The sequence below is a fragment of the Artemia franciscana genome, chromosome 9 (genome assembly GCF_032884065.1).
Source record: "Artemia franciscana chromosome 9, ASM3288406v1, whole genome shotgun sequence".
Taxonomy (NCBI): domain Eukaryota; kingdom Metazoa; phylum Arthropoda; class Branchiopoda; order Anostraca; family Artemiidae; genus Artemia; species Artemia franciscana.
Window position 1 is genome coordinate 13,558,131 of NC_088871.1, and position 15,743 is coordinate 13,573,873.

Sequence of the window (15,743 nt, forward strand, 5' to 3'; positions counted from 1 at the left end):
TTGCGGAACTCAACAATCATATGACGTGGTTTAAGTCCTAATTTCCCAATTCTTCTGACAGATATCAAATCACTCTGACAGATAGGAATTCTTGGAAATTTTGAGCTACAGAGAGCAAGAAATTGGTTTTCAGATGCTTCAGGTGTAGTGTCCTTCATTCCAAATAGGATGATTTGGTATGACATTCTCTGTTGTTCATTTTGAATTTTTAGTCTGTCAATGCTGCGCTGAATTGGCTCCACCATTCTCTGCAGGTCAGACATACTGTTATCAAGAGAATTTATAGCTGATTCTAGTTTTGAGATTTTAGAGTCACATTATTTAAGGGATTTTTCTACAAGTGAATCAAAATCAAGTTTCAAGCTGGCATACACATCTTGCTTGATTGACTCCAATTTATCAGCAGTGATATCTGCAGCTATGAGTGAGTCTATATGTGAAGTTGAAAGCTTCTTCAGTTAACTATCAACCATGGATTCAACTTCTACAGAAATCACATCATGGATAATTTCAGTCATGGTTGCTTTAAGGGTGCTTTCATCCAGGGATTCAGCTAGGAGCTTTTGCTTGTTTATTGATGTGGGAGGTAAGCCTTGTGATCTGTTCTATTGTTGATTCATGACCATCGTATTGAATTGTGGAGTCATGCTGAAGCTCCATGGAGCTTGAAGCGCGGATGTTGTATTTCTTTGTGGATTTTTCTGTCGGCATATCTTTTTTCTTAGACATGACAACAATAATCAATCAAAGCTTTAATTCAGCAAACCAGAAGGCTATAATAGAGGTACAGCAGTACAAAAGCTGACAGCAGGCAGGCGGGCAGAAACCATACAATACTGAGCTTCCAATCTGGACTTTACAGGACACAGAGGTAAATAATCGCCTAAATGCGCCTTCACCTAACTAGAACTCCGTTTGGTTCTTGTCTGTAAGTCCGTTAAAACAGCGCTCTCTGTTAGAATTAATGCTTCTTTGCATTAGATGGCGCTAAGGCAAAGAATTGTAAAATTTCAGCTTAAATCAAGTAAACTGGCTCCAAAAAGAGCTGCTGCAAACGCTCCACAGTCTATTGAAATTGTTTTAAAATTTTAGGTACCTTCTTTCTGTCACCAACAACTTATTTCGGTTGTATTTAAAATCACTAAAGATTTTCAGTATTTTAAAATGCTGACATCTAATGCCATCAACACCAACCACAGTAGATAGAATATACAGTAGTGACTTCTTTTCCAAACATGACACATATTTCATACCCCGCGTAAAGACTTTGAGCCGTGTCGTCACAGCCTAGTTCAGGGGCTGACCAAAATAATAGATTTTCTGTAAGCTTATCGGGATGTGTACATCGGAATCACGCGAAGGCGGATCATGAATCTTGTATGGTTTTAAATCTGTGTCACATATTTTTAATGGAGAGTATAGCCTTTGTCGCTACTGTATATTCTCTCTACTGTGATTCCAATGGGTGGGGCACATGCTAGATCGAATGTAGAACTTTTACTCTAATATAACCAAATTGAAAATATAGACATATAAAATGCAATTGTGGTATATGCCTCACATCAAAATATATATCTGGACATTTTTTTTTGCCTGACAATAATCTAAATACTGGTTATGCGTGTGTGCATACATTTTCTTATTCAGCGCTCTGGTCAGATACATTTTTTATGGATATAGTTTTATTCCTCTACATTAAAAACTTGCCTAAAAACTAATCTAAGTAGGCAACACTTAAACGGACCATGCGTGTCGTGGCTAATTAACTATTGCTTAAAGAGAAATTCCATTTTTAACCTGTAGAATGTAGATTAATATTTTCAAGTAGCAAATATATATGTATGTATATAGACTTGATGTCCTTTGTCCGTGAGGACAGTGTTTGATTCTTGGTATCGCTGTTTATTTGGTTTGGAACGGGGTTCAATGGAATGACTGTAAGCTCAGCCACAGTTGACCTAGCTCTAAATGAGTACCTAGAGAAATCGTTATGAAATCACAGGATGGCTGGTCCCCAACCCACCATTCTAATTCCTGGGGAAAGAGCCATGAAACGAAGATCACCACCGCCAGTAGGGACTGTAAATTTCAATGCCCTATTCTTTACCTTACCTTTTATAGATACAAAAGAAAATGTCCTATCCCTCTTCCTCAGCTGACAAGCTCCCTCAAGATTCATTCATGTGAACAAGAAACCCTATGTTGTCCAAGTTTTAGGGGTAACCAATAGGATGGTTGAAAAGAATCGATCTGGACAAATCAATTTTTCAGATTAAAAATGAGCATTACAATACAAAATCGACTGAAAAGGGGGCTATGGGGCACTATCAGTATCAGAGGAAGCTAATATGCTTAACCTGCCTAAGATATTTAAAGCAACCCTAGGTCTACTTTGAACAGACAAGAAATCAATTAAAAAATTGTTTGAAAAACTAAAGAATGCTAATGAAGCGACACTTTGAGGAATATCACCTTTATTGTATAGAATTGTAAATTAATTTTCTCAATTAGCAAATTTTCTATTTTGAATGAAGTCACGCTGTAGTAGGTGCTGCTGTTTTCCCACATTTTATGTTGAATCGACGTCTGATTCCTTCTAGTTCTTAGTGTTGCAAACACTTAACGAACGTGTCCTTTTTCCAACTAAAATTGCACCGCAAAAAAAATTTGTGCCATGTGAACAACAGGTTAAAAATTTGCCATAACAAGAATAAAGTTTTCAACAAAATTTTAACAGATACCTGAGTAAGAAAGGAGCTAGTAAAATTCATAATTGACTGGAAAACTTGTATTGTACTAACACATTTCCAAATTTACCGCATTGTACCAGGACCTTTAACTTGTACCAAAAACGATACAATTGTACCGCGTTGGCAACGCTGGTGTGCATATGAGTTGTTAAAATTATTGAGCATACAGATGACTGGAAGAGAATCCTGTTAGATATGGAGGGGGGTAGATTGAAACCACCACAGTCACCGCAAAGTAGCCAGAAGCCATGGGACAACCTTTACTCCTACAAAAATAGGCTAAGTAGCTAGGCTACTAAAAGTATACCAAGCATTACCAAGCTAATTTAGTTTTTCCTTACTCATTAGTTTGAGGAACGATCAAGAAAGAGCTTTATGGAAAATTTATAATAATTTGATAAAATAAGCTTGTATCACAAATAAAGATGGTTAAATTTGTTGGCTTTTTTATTTGTCTAGTCTTCTGTGTAGTTTTGCAGGGGTGACAGCTCACCTTCAGATGCACGATAAGCAATGTTCATTTTAGGTTATATGCGACTTGACATATGAGGATGAAGAGCAATGCTCAGTGTTGCCAACGCTTTAAAGAGATTGTGCAAGTTTTCGGACTAAAATTGTACCGCAAGAGACTAATTTGTACCATCTGAATAGCATGTTAAAAAGTTTCGGTAACCAGAAGAAAATTTTCCATAGACTAAAAATTGAATAGATATCCGAGTCAGAAAGGATCAAGTAAAACAAAGATGTATCCGATAATTTATATTGTAGGCCTACCGAAAATTTTCTAAATGTACCGTATTGGACCAGAACCTCTAAATTGTACCAAAAACGGTACAAGTGTATCACGTTGGCAAGGCCGGTCATGCTTTTATCTGAACGTGATGTGTCTGCTCTTCCGGCGTTCGTGCCAACTCAGCAAATTCTTGATTTATTTTTTTTCGCTAACATTTTTTGAAAGAAAAATATACTATGTACTTGATGTGATAAATTGTTTCCTCTTTCCAGCTTGGGGATATTATTCGTGTTACGAAAGGATACTCTTCAATATGGAAGAATTGTCTTACTTTATATATGGGGAAAGGAGGTGATATTGTCCGGATGGGAGAGTAAGTAAAGGCGTTTGTATGATTTTTTTTTTCTTTTGTAAACATTCCATCTAACAGTTTATATATTCTGAGCTCAGGTATGCTGGCATATTCAGAGAATCTAGATAAATTCGTTATAAGTAGTTTTTTGATATGTTTGCACTTCACTGAGTCTTGATAAATTCTTAGTGTGGTTCGCCTTTGTGGCTAAAATTGTCTGTTTATCAATTTTGCTTTAAAAAATGATCCAATTCCATTATCATTTGCAAATGGAGTGTTGGCAGTAGGTTTTTGTCATTTGGAGGGTTAAATGTTTGTTCTATTACCAAGTAAAACAAATGGTGAACTGGCAGTAGGTTGTGGCCGTTTGGAAGGTTGATGTTTGTATGTGTGAGGGGGGGGGGTGCTGATCACATTAGATCATTCCAAAATAGATTAAAGTAGTATTTTCTTAATTATATATTACAGTTTATTATTTAGATTTTTCATAAACAAGGTATGGGTAAGAGAGATTGTATCTTTTTTTTTCTTTTTTTTTTTATCGATTGAACCTTCAGTCGAGGATCAAAGGATTGTAGCCGTCTCTTGTCAGACGCTTTGTTGCCATCCCTTGACGGTTGTTGTAAGTGACGTTAATTTATGTGTACCCTAGTTTGTAAGTAAATTAGAAAGTCAGTATCATTATAACATCAAATCGTTATAACTATAATTTTCTTTCCAAAAATCCAGGAGCTTTTTTCAATCGACCTGGATCATTTCTTTGTAGAACTGTTGGGTACCTTCACCAAATATTACTGCCCCACTCGGGAGGAGGGGAGCACTCCGTCCCCAGAATCCGGAGATTATCGTAATACTTACTTATAGTTCGCCTGTTTGTTGCTTTCTTTGAAGTTATGACCCCTTCCCCAAAACAAATTACGACACACCTCCCTGATGGTTCCCCAGTTTATCCTGAAATTCAGAAGCGTTGTTCACTCAACTTCGGGAAATCCAGAATAGAGTTAGTAGTGTTGGCTGGTGCACAACCTAAGAGCGTTACTTCCGTTAAAGAATTAATTAAAATAATAAATTTGAAAAAAAAAAATTCAGAGAAACGTAAATGATTGTGTTAAACCAAAGACGAACAGAAATAAAATTAAATAATAATTCAATCTTAAAACTGATAGAATTCAGGAACTATGAGAAAGAAAGAAACGAAAGGAATAAAAACTGTGAAGAAGAATAAAACCAAAGACGAGCAGAAATAAAATTAAATAATAATTCAATCTTAAAACTGATAGAAATCAGAAACTATTAATAAGAAAAATGCGAAAGGAATAAAAACCGTGAAGAACAATTAAGCCAAAGACGAGCCGAAATAAAATTAAATAATAATTCAATTTTAAAACTGATAGAAATCAGAAACTATGAATAAGAAACATACGATAGGAGTAAAAACTGTGAAGAAGAATTAAACCAAAGACGAGCAAAAATAAAATTAAATAATAATTCAATCTTAAAACCGATAGAAATAAGGGAACTATGAATAAGAAAGATACGAAAGAAATAAAATTGTGAAGAAGAATTAAACCAAAGACGAGCAAAAATAAAATTAAATAATAATTCAATCTTAAAACCGATAGAAATCAGAAACTATGAATGAGAAAGATACGAAAGAAGTAAAAACTGCAAAAAAGAATTAAACTAAAGACGAGCAGGAATAAAATTAAATAATAATTAAATTTTAAAACTGATAGAAATCAGGAACTATGAATAAAAAAGAATCGAAAGGAATCAAAACTGTGAAGAAGAATGAAACCAAAGACGAGCAGAAATAAAATTAAATAATAATTCAATCTTAAAACTGATAGAAATCAGAAACTATGAATAAGAAAGATATGAAAGGAGTAAAAACTGTAAAGAAGAATTAAACCAAAGACGAGCAAAAATAAAATTAAATAATAATTCAATCTTAAAACCGATATAAATCAGAAACTATGAATGAGAAAGATACGAAAGAAGTAAAAACTGCAAAAAAGAATTAAACTAAAGACGAGCAGACATAAAATTAAATAATAATTCAATTTTAAAACTGATAGAAATCAGGAACTATGAATAAAAAAGAATCGAAAGGAATAAAAACTGTGAAGAAGAATTAAACCAAAGACGAGCAAAAATAAAATTAAATAATAATTCAATCTTAAAACCGATAGAAATCAGAAACTATTACTAAGAAAGATACGAAAGGAATAGAAACCGTGAAGAAGAATTACGTTAAACTTCAAACTTAATAAGAACAGGGATTATTATCAACGGGATCAGGGGTAACTAGCAGTGTGTTTTTTTTCCGTCAGTAACACAACAACACAAAACAACAGAAAAAAATTGCATCTCAATGCTAATCAAGGTTTACAAACAAGAGCGATGCCATCTGTCCTCTCCCCTACCTCTCAAAATCTCTAGACAGATCAAAATCTCAAAATCTTTTGACATCGCAACCGAAACGGTGCATTTTAGACAGTGTTTGAAGGGAAGCGTTACTATACCTAATTACACTGTCAACATGTACGGTAAAAGAACAATCTTTGGAGAAAATTACTCCCCTTATTTCCACTTCTGACACAACAGGAAATGAGACTTCAGGGGGGGGGGGGTAAAGTCTTTTTAGAGGTTCAGCCAGAGCATTTTTACTTGGTAGCATTAATGGTTATATTGGACTCGTTACAGGGGAAATTTAGCTCATCAAAAATTTCACAAGCGTAAGAGATAAGTCATCCACAAATTTATTCCTGTCTTCATACTCGCTCAGGATGTAGTTAATCATCACAAGAAATGTTATACCTGCAAGTTTGGTGCCTTGTAGAGCCATGCTAGTTATATTATTCCAGACGGAGTTGGAGTCAGTGTCTTCTTCTCGGAGGGTGAATACCTTCTGCTGCCGTCCAGAAAGAAAATCCATCACAATTGTTAGATTTTGACGCTTGGCTCCCATTGGCTTCAAGTTATGGAGTGCACTGAGATGAGATAGAAAGTCAAAGGCTTTGCGAAAATCGACTACAGCTAGATCAACCAAACAACCCGGGGTCTTTAGTGACTTTAGAAAATGGTCGAACATAGTCCTCCGTACTGATATTTGTTTATGAATTCACGCCCTTGAGCCAACACGCAATGAACTATGAAAGACTCTTTTACTTTCACAGAGCACGGGGTTAAGGAGATGGATCTCAAGTCGTCACAGCCCTTATGTGAGTTTTCCTTCGGAATGATACATATGTGCGCTTTCCTCCAAAGTAAGGGAAACGCCCCGGGTGCAAATCACTGATTAATCAGAGTGGAAATGGGTAGGGCGAGGAAAATAGCAAATTCATGGATAAGTTTTTCAGAGATTTCGCAAGGAGAATGTGAGACTCCTGTTTTTATTTTTCTCAGCTCCTTTTACACATCTAACTCACTTAGTTTAATTAAACCTTCATGGGAGCAGTCTTCAAGCAGATACTCTTTTTTCCTGGGCAGAAAGGATCGGGATTGGATTTAAAACCGATAATAACTCTCACCCCACTTGATACAGCTTTAAACTCGTGGGGTCTTTCATTCCATTTTGATTGGAAAGAAGATATATGAAATGTGGAAGCTCCAAGTGTAGACGAGAATTGGACTGTAAGGGATTGAAATTTCACTAAGAAACACTTTTTAAATTTAACTATTTTCTTTTTAAGTTGTAGAAAATATTTCTTGAGTGGGCACTGATTTAAAATATCTATGCTCTATTAAGTCAGCCGTGGAATCTTACTATCAATGTAGATTCAAGTTAAACTTATTTTTAATAGGGTAATGTGGAGTTCATTTAAAGCAGCAATTACTAAATCTGGGAAAAGATTTGCTGATCAAATCCATATTACCGCCCGATGCCCTCCACTTTCCCTCCCACCACCTTTGCAGAAAGAAGGCATTTTGTTTGTAGTGTGAACCAGAATCAAGCAATTATAATTAGTTTAAAATTAAAATCGACTAGTAATGCCTCCATACTTCCATCCCTCCTACTGCCAAATTTTTGTCAGAAAGACAGGCACATAGCCCCCTGTTTGAAGTAAAATCTTGGATGATTTTCAGTATCTGTGACCAAAAAATAAAGTCACTAAAAAAAGAGGGGCCAATACTTTTTCTTTGGGAGATTAGCTTTTGCATCTTTTAAATAAATAAAAGATGGTATGAAATGTGTAGACAAAAAAAGTCTATCTAATTTGTATTTCAATGTCTGAATAATTTGCGTTTTTTATAAGCAAATTAATTTGATCATCTAATAAAACGGGTCTCATATAATAAATTCGGTTTTTTCTATGTTATTTGGTTCTCTGGATATTTGGAATTTCCTCTATTTTCCAAAATGTTTTTTCAAAGAAGTTTCCAAAATTTTATCCAGTATTGCAATAAGTTCTAAGTCTCCAAACCGCCCCTATTTTTTTAAGAATTTTCTCTGATTCTAGAATTGTTTTGCCATGTTTTGTATGCCAGGAATTCTCGAAAGTGACTTTTCTGGACTTCATTTACTTTAACCGTGAATTTAGTATATGTCAGTCTTTTATCAGTTTTATTTTTAGTTTTTTGAAGGTTTTTGTCACACCCTACTCTTACCCCAGTGGCTTCAAATTATATAAATGTAGGGGGGAGGAGCGGGGTAAATGTATTTTTCAATATTAAGAGGGAAGGGGCAAATTTAATTTGTTTTTTTCAATGGAAAAAAGAACAACGCTCTTTTCAATTGGAATGCCCCCAAAACGGGCATTTTTCAAAATCTAAGGGGGGGGGATCTGAAAGGCACTTTAATTAACGGCACTGCCCACACCCACCCCTCTTTCGATACGCACCATTTGGTAGGTATTCGTAGTATCATATTACCAAAAACCTCATGCTTATCTTGCTTAGCTGAAAATGGTCATAACGAGAGGACCAGGGCCATATCCAGGGGGACGAGCTACCCTCTGAATATTTAATGCCCATCCCCCGAAATACTTTTCCGACTCTTAAATCGGTCGTAAAAGTACAGGTCAAAGGCTTTTTCTTTTAAGAAACTGAAAATTATTTCTCCGACTAGTAAATTGGCCTTGAACATGCAGATAAAAAATTCTTAAATGTCTCTCCGAACAAAAATATTTTTGATAGCCCCCTCCTACGAACAGAAATCCTGGATACGGCCCTAAAGGGGGTTATCTTTTTTCCCTTTCGCGAAGTACCTTTCTAGACTCTTAAACGTAAGATTATTTTAGTAAGCTGATTTAAAAAAATTATTGTCAAATAAGGAATAGAATTGAAAATTGTGCAATAGCTTGTAAGGTTATATGTTAATAAGTAACAGAATTTTTATCAAAATTCTTTTTTTAGAGTTCGGTTACTATTGAGCTAAGTCGCTCCTCACTTACAGTTAATTACATGAACTGTATTTTTAGTGAAAAACATCTTTATTTGCGGCTATGCAGTGTTGGCAGTGGCGGGCGTCAAATCCGTGGAGAAGACAAGGTGGGTAAAAACAGCAAAAAAAGCAAAAATGAGCCAAAAACATAAACTGCTTAAGAAGTTTAGCTTTCCTTTGAAGGTGTAGTTGTCTTTGGGAATCAACAGCGTTGTCATATTCAACTATTTCGTTTTGCTTATTTATTTTCACGGTTCGACGTAGCAATACTGACAGAAATGTGGTAGCGCCCTAAAAACTTCGTAATTTTGAAACCGCCAAATGAAAATCGTAGAAGAAAGATGGGGCCAGGGGCAAAAAATGTTTTTTTATTTTGGTATCATTGGTACTTAAAGAAAAACTAATGCTAATCTTTCGTTTTAGATTCTGCATGGTTTTTTGTGAGCAGCCTAATATGAGTGAGCCGAACCCTGAACTGTCAAACCCTCCTGCAGCACTCCCAACCAATCAGGCTCAAGCTGGCGGAACGCCAAGGCCTCTTCAGCCAATGACCAATGGCTCTCAGACGTCTGTATGGAGTCAAACTCAGCCACCTAAACCACCCGTAACAACTAATATAAGACCCGCTAGTGCCCTCCGACCAACTGATCCAAGAAGCAAAAAGAGATAGCATTCAAATAATATGTTGGCGTTTTTCTTTTAATTTAAATATAGCCTTATTTTTATTCTTTAGTCAAAAAGAAAAAGAGAGGTTGCTCTCTTATACTTCTTTGTTAAAACCATGCTCTCGTTTCATTGGCTTATTTTTCTTGGTTTTTAAAACCACTTTAGGGTGAGAAAATGCACCAAGTGAGTTTGTTTAGTACGTCGCACTCGTTTTATTCTAAACTTGATTTGTCCTTTTGTATGAAATTCTAAGCCAGTAGAAAGAATGAAACGTTTTGAGTCTCAATGATTTTTACAGGTAAATTCCCGTTTCTTTGTAGTTTGGTAATGTTAGACCCGTTTCCTAGAACTATCTACAAACATCTTTGAATTTTTCTGTGTGCTCTTTTTGAGCTGAATAAAAGAAAATAATCAGTTAAGGAAAATGAGAAATAAATCCCAGTTTGACAAATAAAGGAACAGATAAACAGATAATAAATAAAGAATGAAACGTTTTGAGTCTCAATGATTTTTACAGGTAAATTCCCGTTTCTTTGTAGTTTGGTAATGTTAGACCCGTTTCCTAGAACTATCTACAAACATCTTTGAATTTTTCTGTGTGCTCTTTTTGAGCTGAATAAAAGAAAATAATCAGTTAAGGAAAATGAGAAATAAATCCCAGTTTGACAAATAAAGGAACATATCTCTTTTTGGATGGTAGTGTGAGAAAGCGCTCTTAAAAATAAATTGATAGTGGTTACACATTGCAAAAACTTTCTGTCAAATTAGCTTCAGCGACTCAAAAAGGGTTATGTTGCGTAGTATATGTTTTTTTTTTTGTCTTTAAATTTGCCTCCCCTCGGGAGACAAAAATTTAACGAGTTAGGGTAATATTTTCTTTTTAATGGGAAAGTCAGGAGTACCAGTTCACGGAAATGTAGAAGGGAGTGGGGGGATTGATTTTTCAATTTTTTAATGAAGATACGAAAAAGTGATTATCAAAATTTGGCTTTTTTTTCGATTTTGTCACTGAAAATACCGGGAAACTAATTCCAATGCTTAAAGAGGTGAAAAGCTACCGGCAGTTGTATCATGGCTGATTTTTTTTTTGGGGGGGGGTCAAACCTGGTAGCCCCCTCCCGTGGATACGGCCTTGTTCACTAGCCTTCTTAATATACAGGTTTCCGAAATAGATTTCTACATTTTTTCGTTTTATTTTTTAAAGTTGCCTTAAGTGATGGTACCGATGGAAAAATGAAATGTAAATGTTTTTATTAAACGGTAATGTATCGAGAACATGCCATATAAAAAAGGCTCACTTCTCTTGAATTGAAAGAAAACTTCAATCCAGTTTTCAATTTTCATCCAGTGTCAAAATTAAGTTGGGTTTTGGCTATTTTAGGTTCGCGTAAGTGAGCTCCGTTCTCTAGAATATAATGTTAAAACAGACTAGTATCTTTCCTTTATTGATTAGGTTGGACTTCTAGAGGACACGCCATTGAAGACAACGCTATCAGCATTCAGCGTTTATTAGTATAATTAATGTAAATCCCTCTTAATAATTACCTATTGAATTTCATCACTAATAGCCACGGCGTATTATACACAGCGTTTGTAAGAGAAAGTGAAACATCGGAGTTTATTTAACAACGGAGAAGATATGGATTAGAAACGACTGATGCCGCAGTATGGCGTTTTTGGCGACTTCATTAAAAAAGTAAATTAAAAAAAAAAAAATCGTATATCTGATTCGGTAAATTCTTAATACAATAGGATTGAGGCATAATAATTAACCAAGTTGTTTACTTTCAAAAATTATTTGAACTTAAAATCCAGTTTGCACAAATGTACCAGTTTGGTTAACTTAATTAAATAATGACATATTTAATTAAACTTGTTAACTTTACTCTTGCAGATCTACCTCTGAAAAGATTCTGCTTTATTCACTTTTCCCCACCCCTGCTTGCATTTTAAAGTGCCAAAAGAGACAAGTAGGTCATAGTGAGGGTAGGCTAAAAAAGGAACTAAATCGCAGAATTCTAGAGGGCGATGATGATTTTCTTTTCAACGCTAGGGCCAATTTCTACTCATTAAGTTTAAAGCATACTCCTTGGGAGTAATAGTGAGTCACTTCCCTAAGAAATTGGTAGAAATTCAGGCCATAGCGCTTTTGTTGTAAAATTAAATAAAGATACCATTACGTTACACTGTTGCAGTTATCGATTACATCGTCAAACAGTTGTTTTTTTGTTTTTTTTTCGCTGCTGGGAAAACGTTGTGTAATCGATTTTGAGCGTTTGAGTAGCGGCATCTACAATTATACAATTATGACACATATACAATTATAATACTCTCATCTAATTGGAACATACAAAGAAAAACTTTCCATTAGGTTAGAACAAGAACTTAAAGGCTCCAGTATATTAACGAACGAATTTTAACCCGTAGTAAATGATGTATTAAAAGAAATCCTGATATGCATAATAATTCGACATACACTTATCTTTCGAAAAGACAATAACACAAATATCTTTTGAAAAGTTGCCTCCCTCGAATATGGTGCCATATTTGACTGACTTCGCTACCTGATCGAATGTCGTTTGTCAGCCGAATGTTTTTCGTACCCCCCCCCCCCCCCTCAAATGTTTATTCCATCTGTCCCTGGATGCAATCTATTTCCTTATTTAAAAAGATCGCTATATATTTTCATTTTTTTCCAAAATAACTCTTTTCTTGATATCTACAACTACAAGCTCAACACTATCACTCCCTGAAGAAAAAAGCAGACACGTAAATGTCACCCACTGAAAATTATGATTTTCCTTGCTGTTAGGGAACTGTAAACCTCGAGCCGAGGCTTTTCGACAGTGACAATTTCAAAAGTTTCTGGCTCTTTCTTAAGATATTCAAAACGTTCTTATCGTGACTAATAAACGTTGTTCAACTGAATAGGGATATAACGTTCTATATGAAATATTTGTCACTAGACAGTTAAAAAAAAGAATTATTTGTTTTTTAAATTTTGTCTACTAAAGGCCGTGATCCACTATTAACTGGGTAGCAGCTTGTGCTGCCACCATGACGGCAAATTTATTGCACCTTCTTGAAATCTGAGTCATTCAAGAATCCTAATCTATGTGGCCTAAAGTGATGTCCTTGAACCTGATTTTAAAAGGGATGTATGAGCTTACTCATTACATAGCTGAGACTAATATTGCAATGGACACGGCAAAAATCAAAATCTATTTAGATTCTATTACAGAAACGGTGGAAAGGTTACACCTTGTGGAAATCAGGGTCGCGCAACGATTTCTAAACTTCGCTATTAGAGGACCTTAAGCACGTTCCTAGGACCCTTGCCCCGTGCTATATCTTTTAAATCAAGGAAGAAGCGAACCCTACAGTAACAGAAAATTAAAGAACACATTTGGAAGAAAACTGTCAAATGAGGAAGAATCACCATTTGATGTTTATTCAGGAATGATAACTATTTTTCCGGTAATCTTACTGGTAAAAGTTAATTGCGAGTACAAATTTATTGGAATCCCGATTTTTTCTTGGGGACACCTAAGAAGCAATTAATAGATAAACTGAGCCAGGTTCTATAATTATTTCGTATGAAGATACCTAACTATACTAGTGGATGAAATTTATGCAAGAATGAATTGATGATGAAGATTAACGGGACTAAAAAATAAGATAATTTTTATGTTATTTGCTGATAAGATTCCTTTTAGGCGATTATTATAGGCAAAAATATTGTTTAGAAAAATTTTGTGTAAAAATGTAGAAAAAGATCTTTTTTTCAAGGTTAAGGCTTTAAAGCCGTGATCCCCCAACGTGGGACGAAGACCCCACCGATGGGGAGTTGCAATATTTCTGTCAGTCATGAGCAGGACGTTCACCCTTCGTTTGACTGTACATTAGAACCTTAACTTTGGCAAAAAAAAAATTTTTTTCGGAATGTTGCCGCATTCAAATACATTTAAAGACTCCTGGACTTAGATTATGCTGATGATTTAAGCCTATTAGATGAAAGCGTGAGCAAAGTGAATGAATTTTTATAGGTTTTGCGAGATCAGGGTACTAGAATTGGTTTGAAAATTAGTGTTAAGAAAACTGAGTCACTAAGGATAGGAATAAATGAAGATGAAAAGGTGACGTTGGGTAACGAAAAGATTGATCAGGTGGGCAGCTTCACTTGCCTTGGTAGTATTATTAGTAAAGACGGTGGGAGCAGTGAAGATGTTAAAAGTAGAATAGCCCAGACTCAGGGTGTTTTTCCACAGTTAAAAAAAAGTTTGGAAGAATAGGAAGATATGTTTGTAAACTAAGATTAGAAAATTGGAAGCTATAGTGATGACAGTGGTCAAAAATGGCATGAAAATTTACTAGATGTTTTCGAGAGAAATTGCCTACGGATTGTTCTGGGCTCCCGGCTGACTAACCGTATTTCAAAAAGTAGATTGTATGAAAAATGTGGTTCAATCCCGCTTTTTAGGGCATGAAAATGAAAAGGGCAATGAAAGAAAGGTTGAGATGGTTAGGCCACGTTTTGCGGATGAAGGATTACAGATTGCCGAAGATTGTCCTTTTTGGCCAACTGTCTGGGGCTAAACGGAAAGCACGTCATCCTCGTCTGGGTGGGAGGATGTGATAAATAAAGATTTAAAGGAAATGGGAAGTTCCTGGGAGGGTGTAAAGAGGGAGGCCTTGAATGGATTGGGTTGGAGGAGCGTGCGTAACTGTGTTGGCCTTGAGCGGCTTGGTGCTGCGGTGAGTTATTATTAGTAGTAGTAGTAGTAGTAGTAGTAGTAGTGTATGTAGACAATTAATTAAAATAACTTTTTCCACCAAATTTAAAAAACTCCATTAAACCAAAAATGAGCAAAAATAGAATCAAATAATCTATCAAGCGTTAAACTAGCCCAAATAAGCATTAATAACCAATGATACTCAATAAAAAAAAATATCATCGTAAAAAAAATACAAATAATCTTGCCTGAGGTTAGAATAAGAGTAACAACAGGAACAGTTCAGTGCAGTAAATGCTCTCAGTGGCTACACGTCAAATGTGCCAATATAACAATGGGGGAACGTGAAGCCCAACCTGATTGGCTTTGCCTCTCGTGTCAGGCAGCAAGTGTTCCGCTTACTCCCGTGCCCACAAACAGTTTTAAGTCAGATCCTGACATTACTATAACCCCAGCTTTCAGTAAATCGAAAGCAACCAAAGTTAATCTAACCTATGTTCAAGGCACCAGAAACAGTACACCCGGGTCAAGTTCTCAAGTTTCGATACCCTTTCATGTACTAACTGTGTCAAGCACAATCAGGAAGTAGCCCCCCTTCTTGAGACCGTTCGTAAGAACTACGAAGTGATCGCTGAGAAAGATACAAAAGCTTCAAACATTCAAGATGAACTCACCAAAATCACGGCTGAGTCTAGTATTTCCTATCAGGAAGTGACCGAGCAAAACCATGAAATTTCCCGACTTCAGTCGGAAATTGCCCTTCAACAGGCTCACATAGCTAAAATCGAGCATGAGTTGACTTTTTTTTCGCGAGGACCAGTGCTCCTTCAGTGCTGAAATAAAAAAGCTGGTTGAAGACTCGCTCATAAGTGCTGCAACAATAAATAAACTAAATGACCAACTACATAGTCACAAATAACGCAACCTTCTGCCCCTGTTGATAAAAGTCCACCACCCTGCTACTGTCCTAACCAAAATTCAAGCAGTAACTCATCGCATGCAAATGACCTTGCTTTAGTACCAAGTTTACCACATAATAGGAGTCTCGGTACCTGCAACACCTCATCACTAGAAAATAACCTTGTTTTAGTGCCAAGTTAAACGCATTATAGCCCGCAGCTGA

General features: G+C 35.8%; 1 protein-coding gene, 1 long non-coding RNA gene and 1 other non-coding gene across 3 annotated transcripts in view; 1 reads left to right on the top strand and 2 right to left on the bottom strand.

The window, feature by feature from the left end:
• Positions 1-9,946, top strand: part of LOC136031030 (SOSS complex subunit B1-like) — a 33,596-nt gene extending 23,650 nt beyond the window's left edge. The window contains exons 3-4 of the mRNA XM_065710217.1: positions 3,756-3,856; positions 9,645-9,946. Coding sequence (XP_065566289.1) covers positions 3,756-3,856; positions 9,645-9,891 — 348 coding nt within the window. The 3' untranslated portion in view covers positions 9,892-9,946. The remainder of the gene's footprint in view (positions 1-3,755; positions 3,857-9,644) is intronic.
• LOC136031031 (uncharacterized) lies at positions 896-15,423 on the bottom strand. Its single transcript, XR_010618415.1, has 3 exons — positions 15,295-15,423; positions 6,656-6,828; positions 896-2,643 (listed from the first exon to the last, which is right to left on the bottom strand). It is a non-coding gene; the product is annotated as an uncharacterized LOC136031031 (long non-coding RNA).
• On the bottom strand, positions 2,953-3,108 carry LOC136031597 (U12 minor spliceosomal RNA). The gene has a single exon (XR_010618542.1). It is a non-coding gene; the product is annotated as a U12 minor spliceosomal RNA (small nuclear RNA).
• Positions 15,424-15,743: the final 320 nt, after the last annotated feature.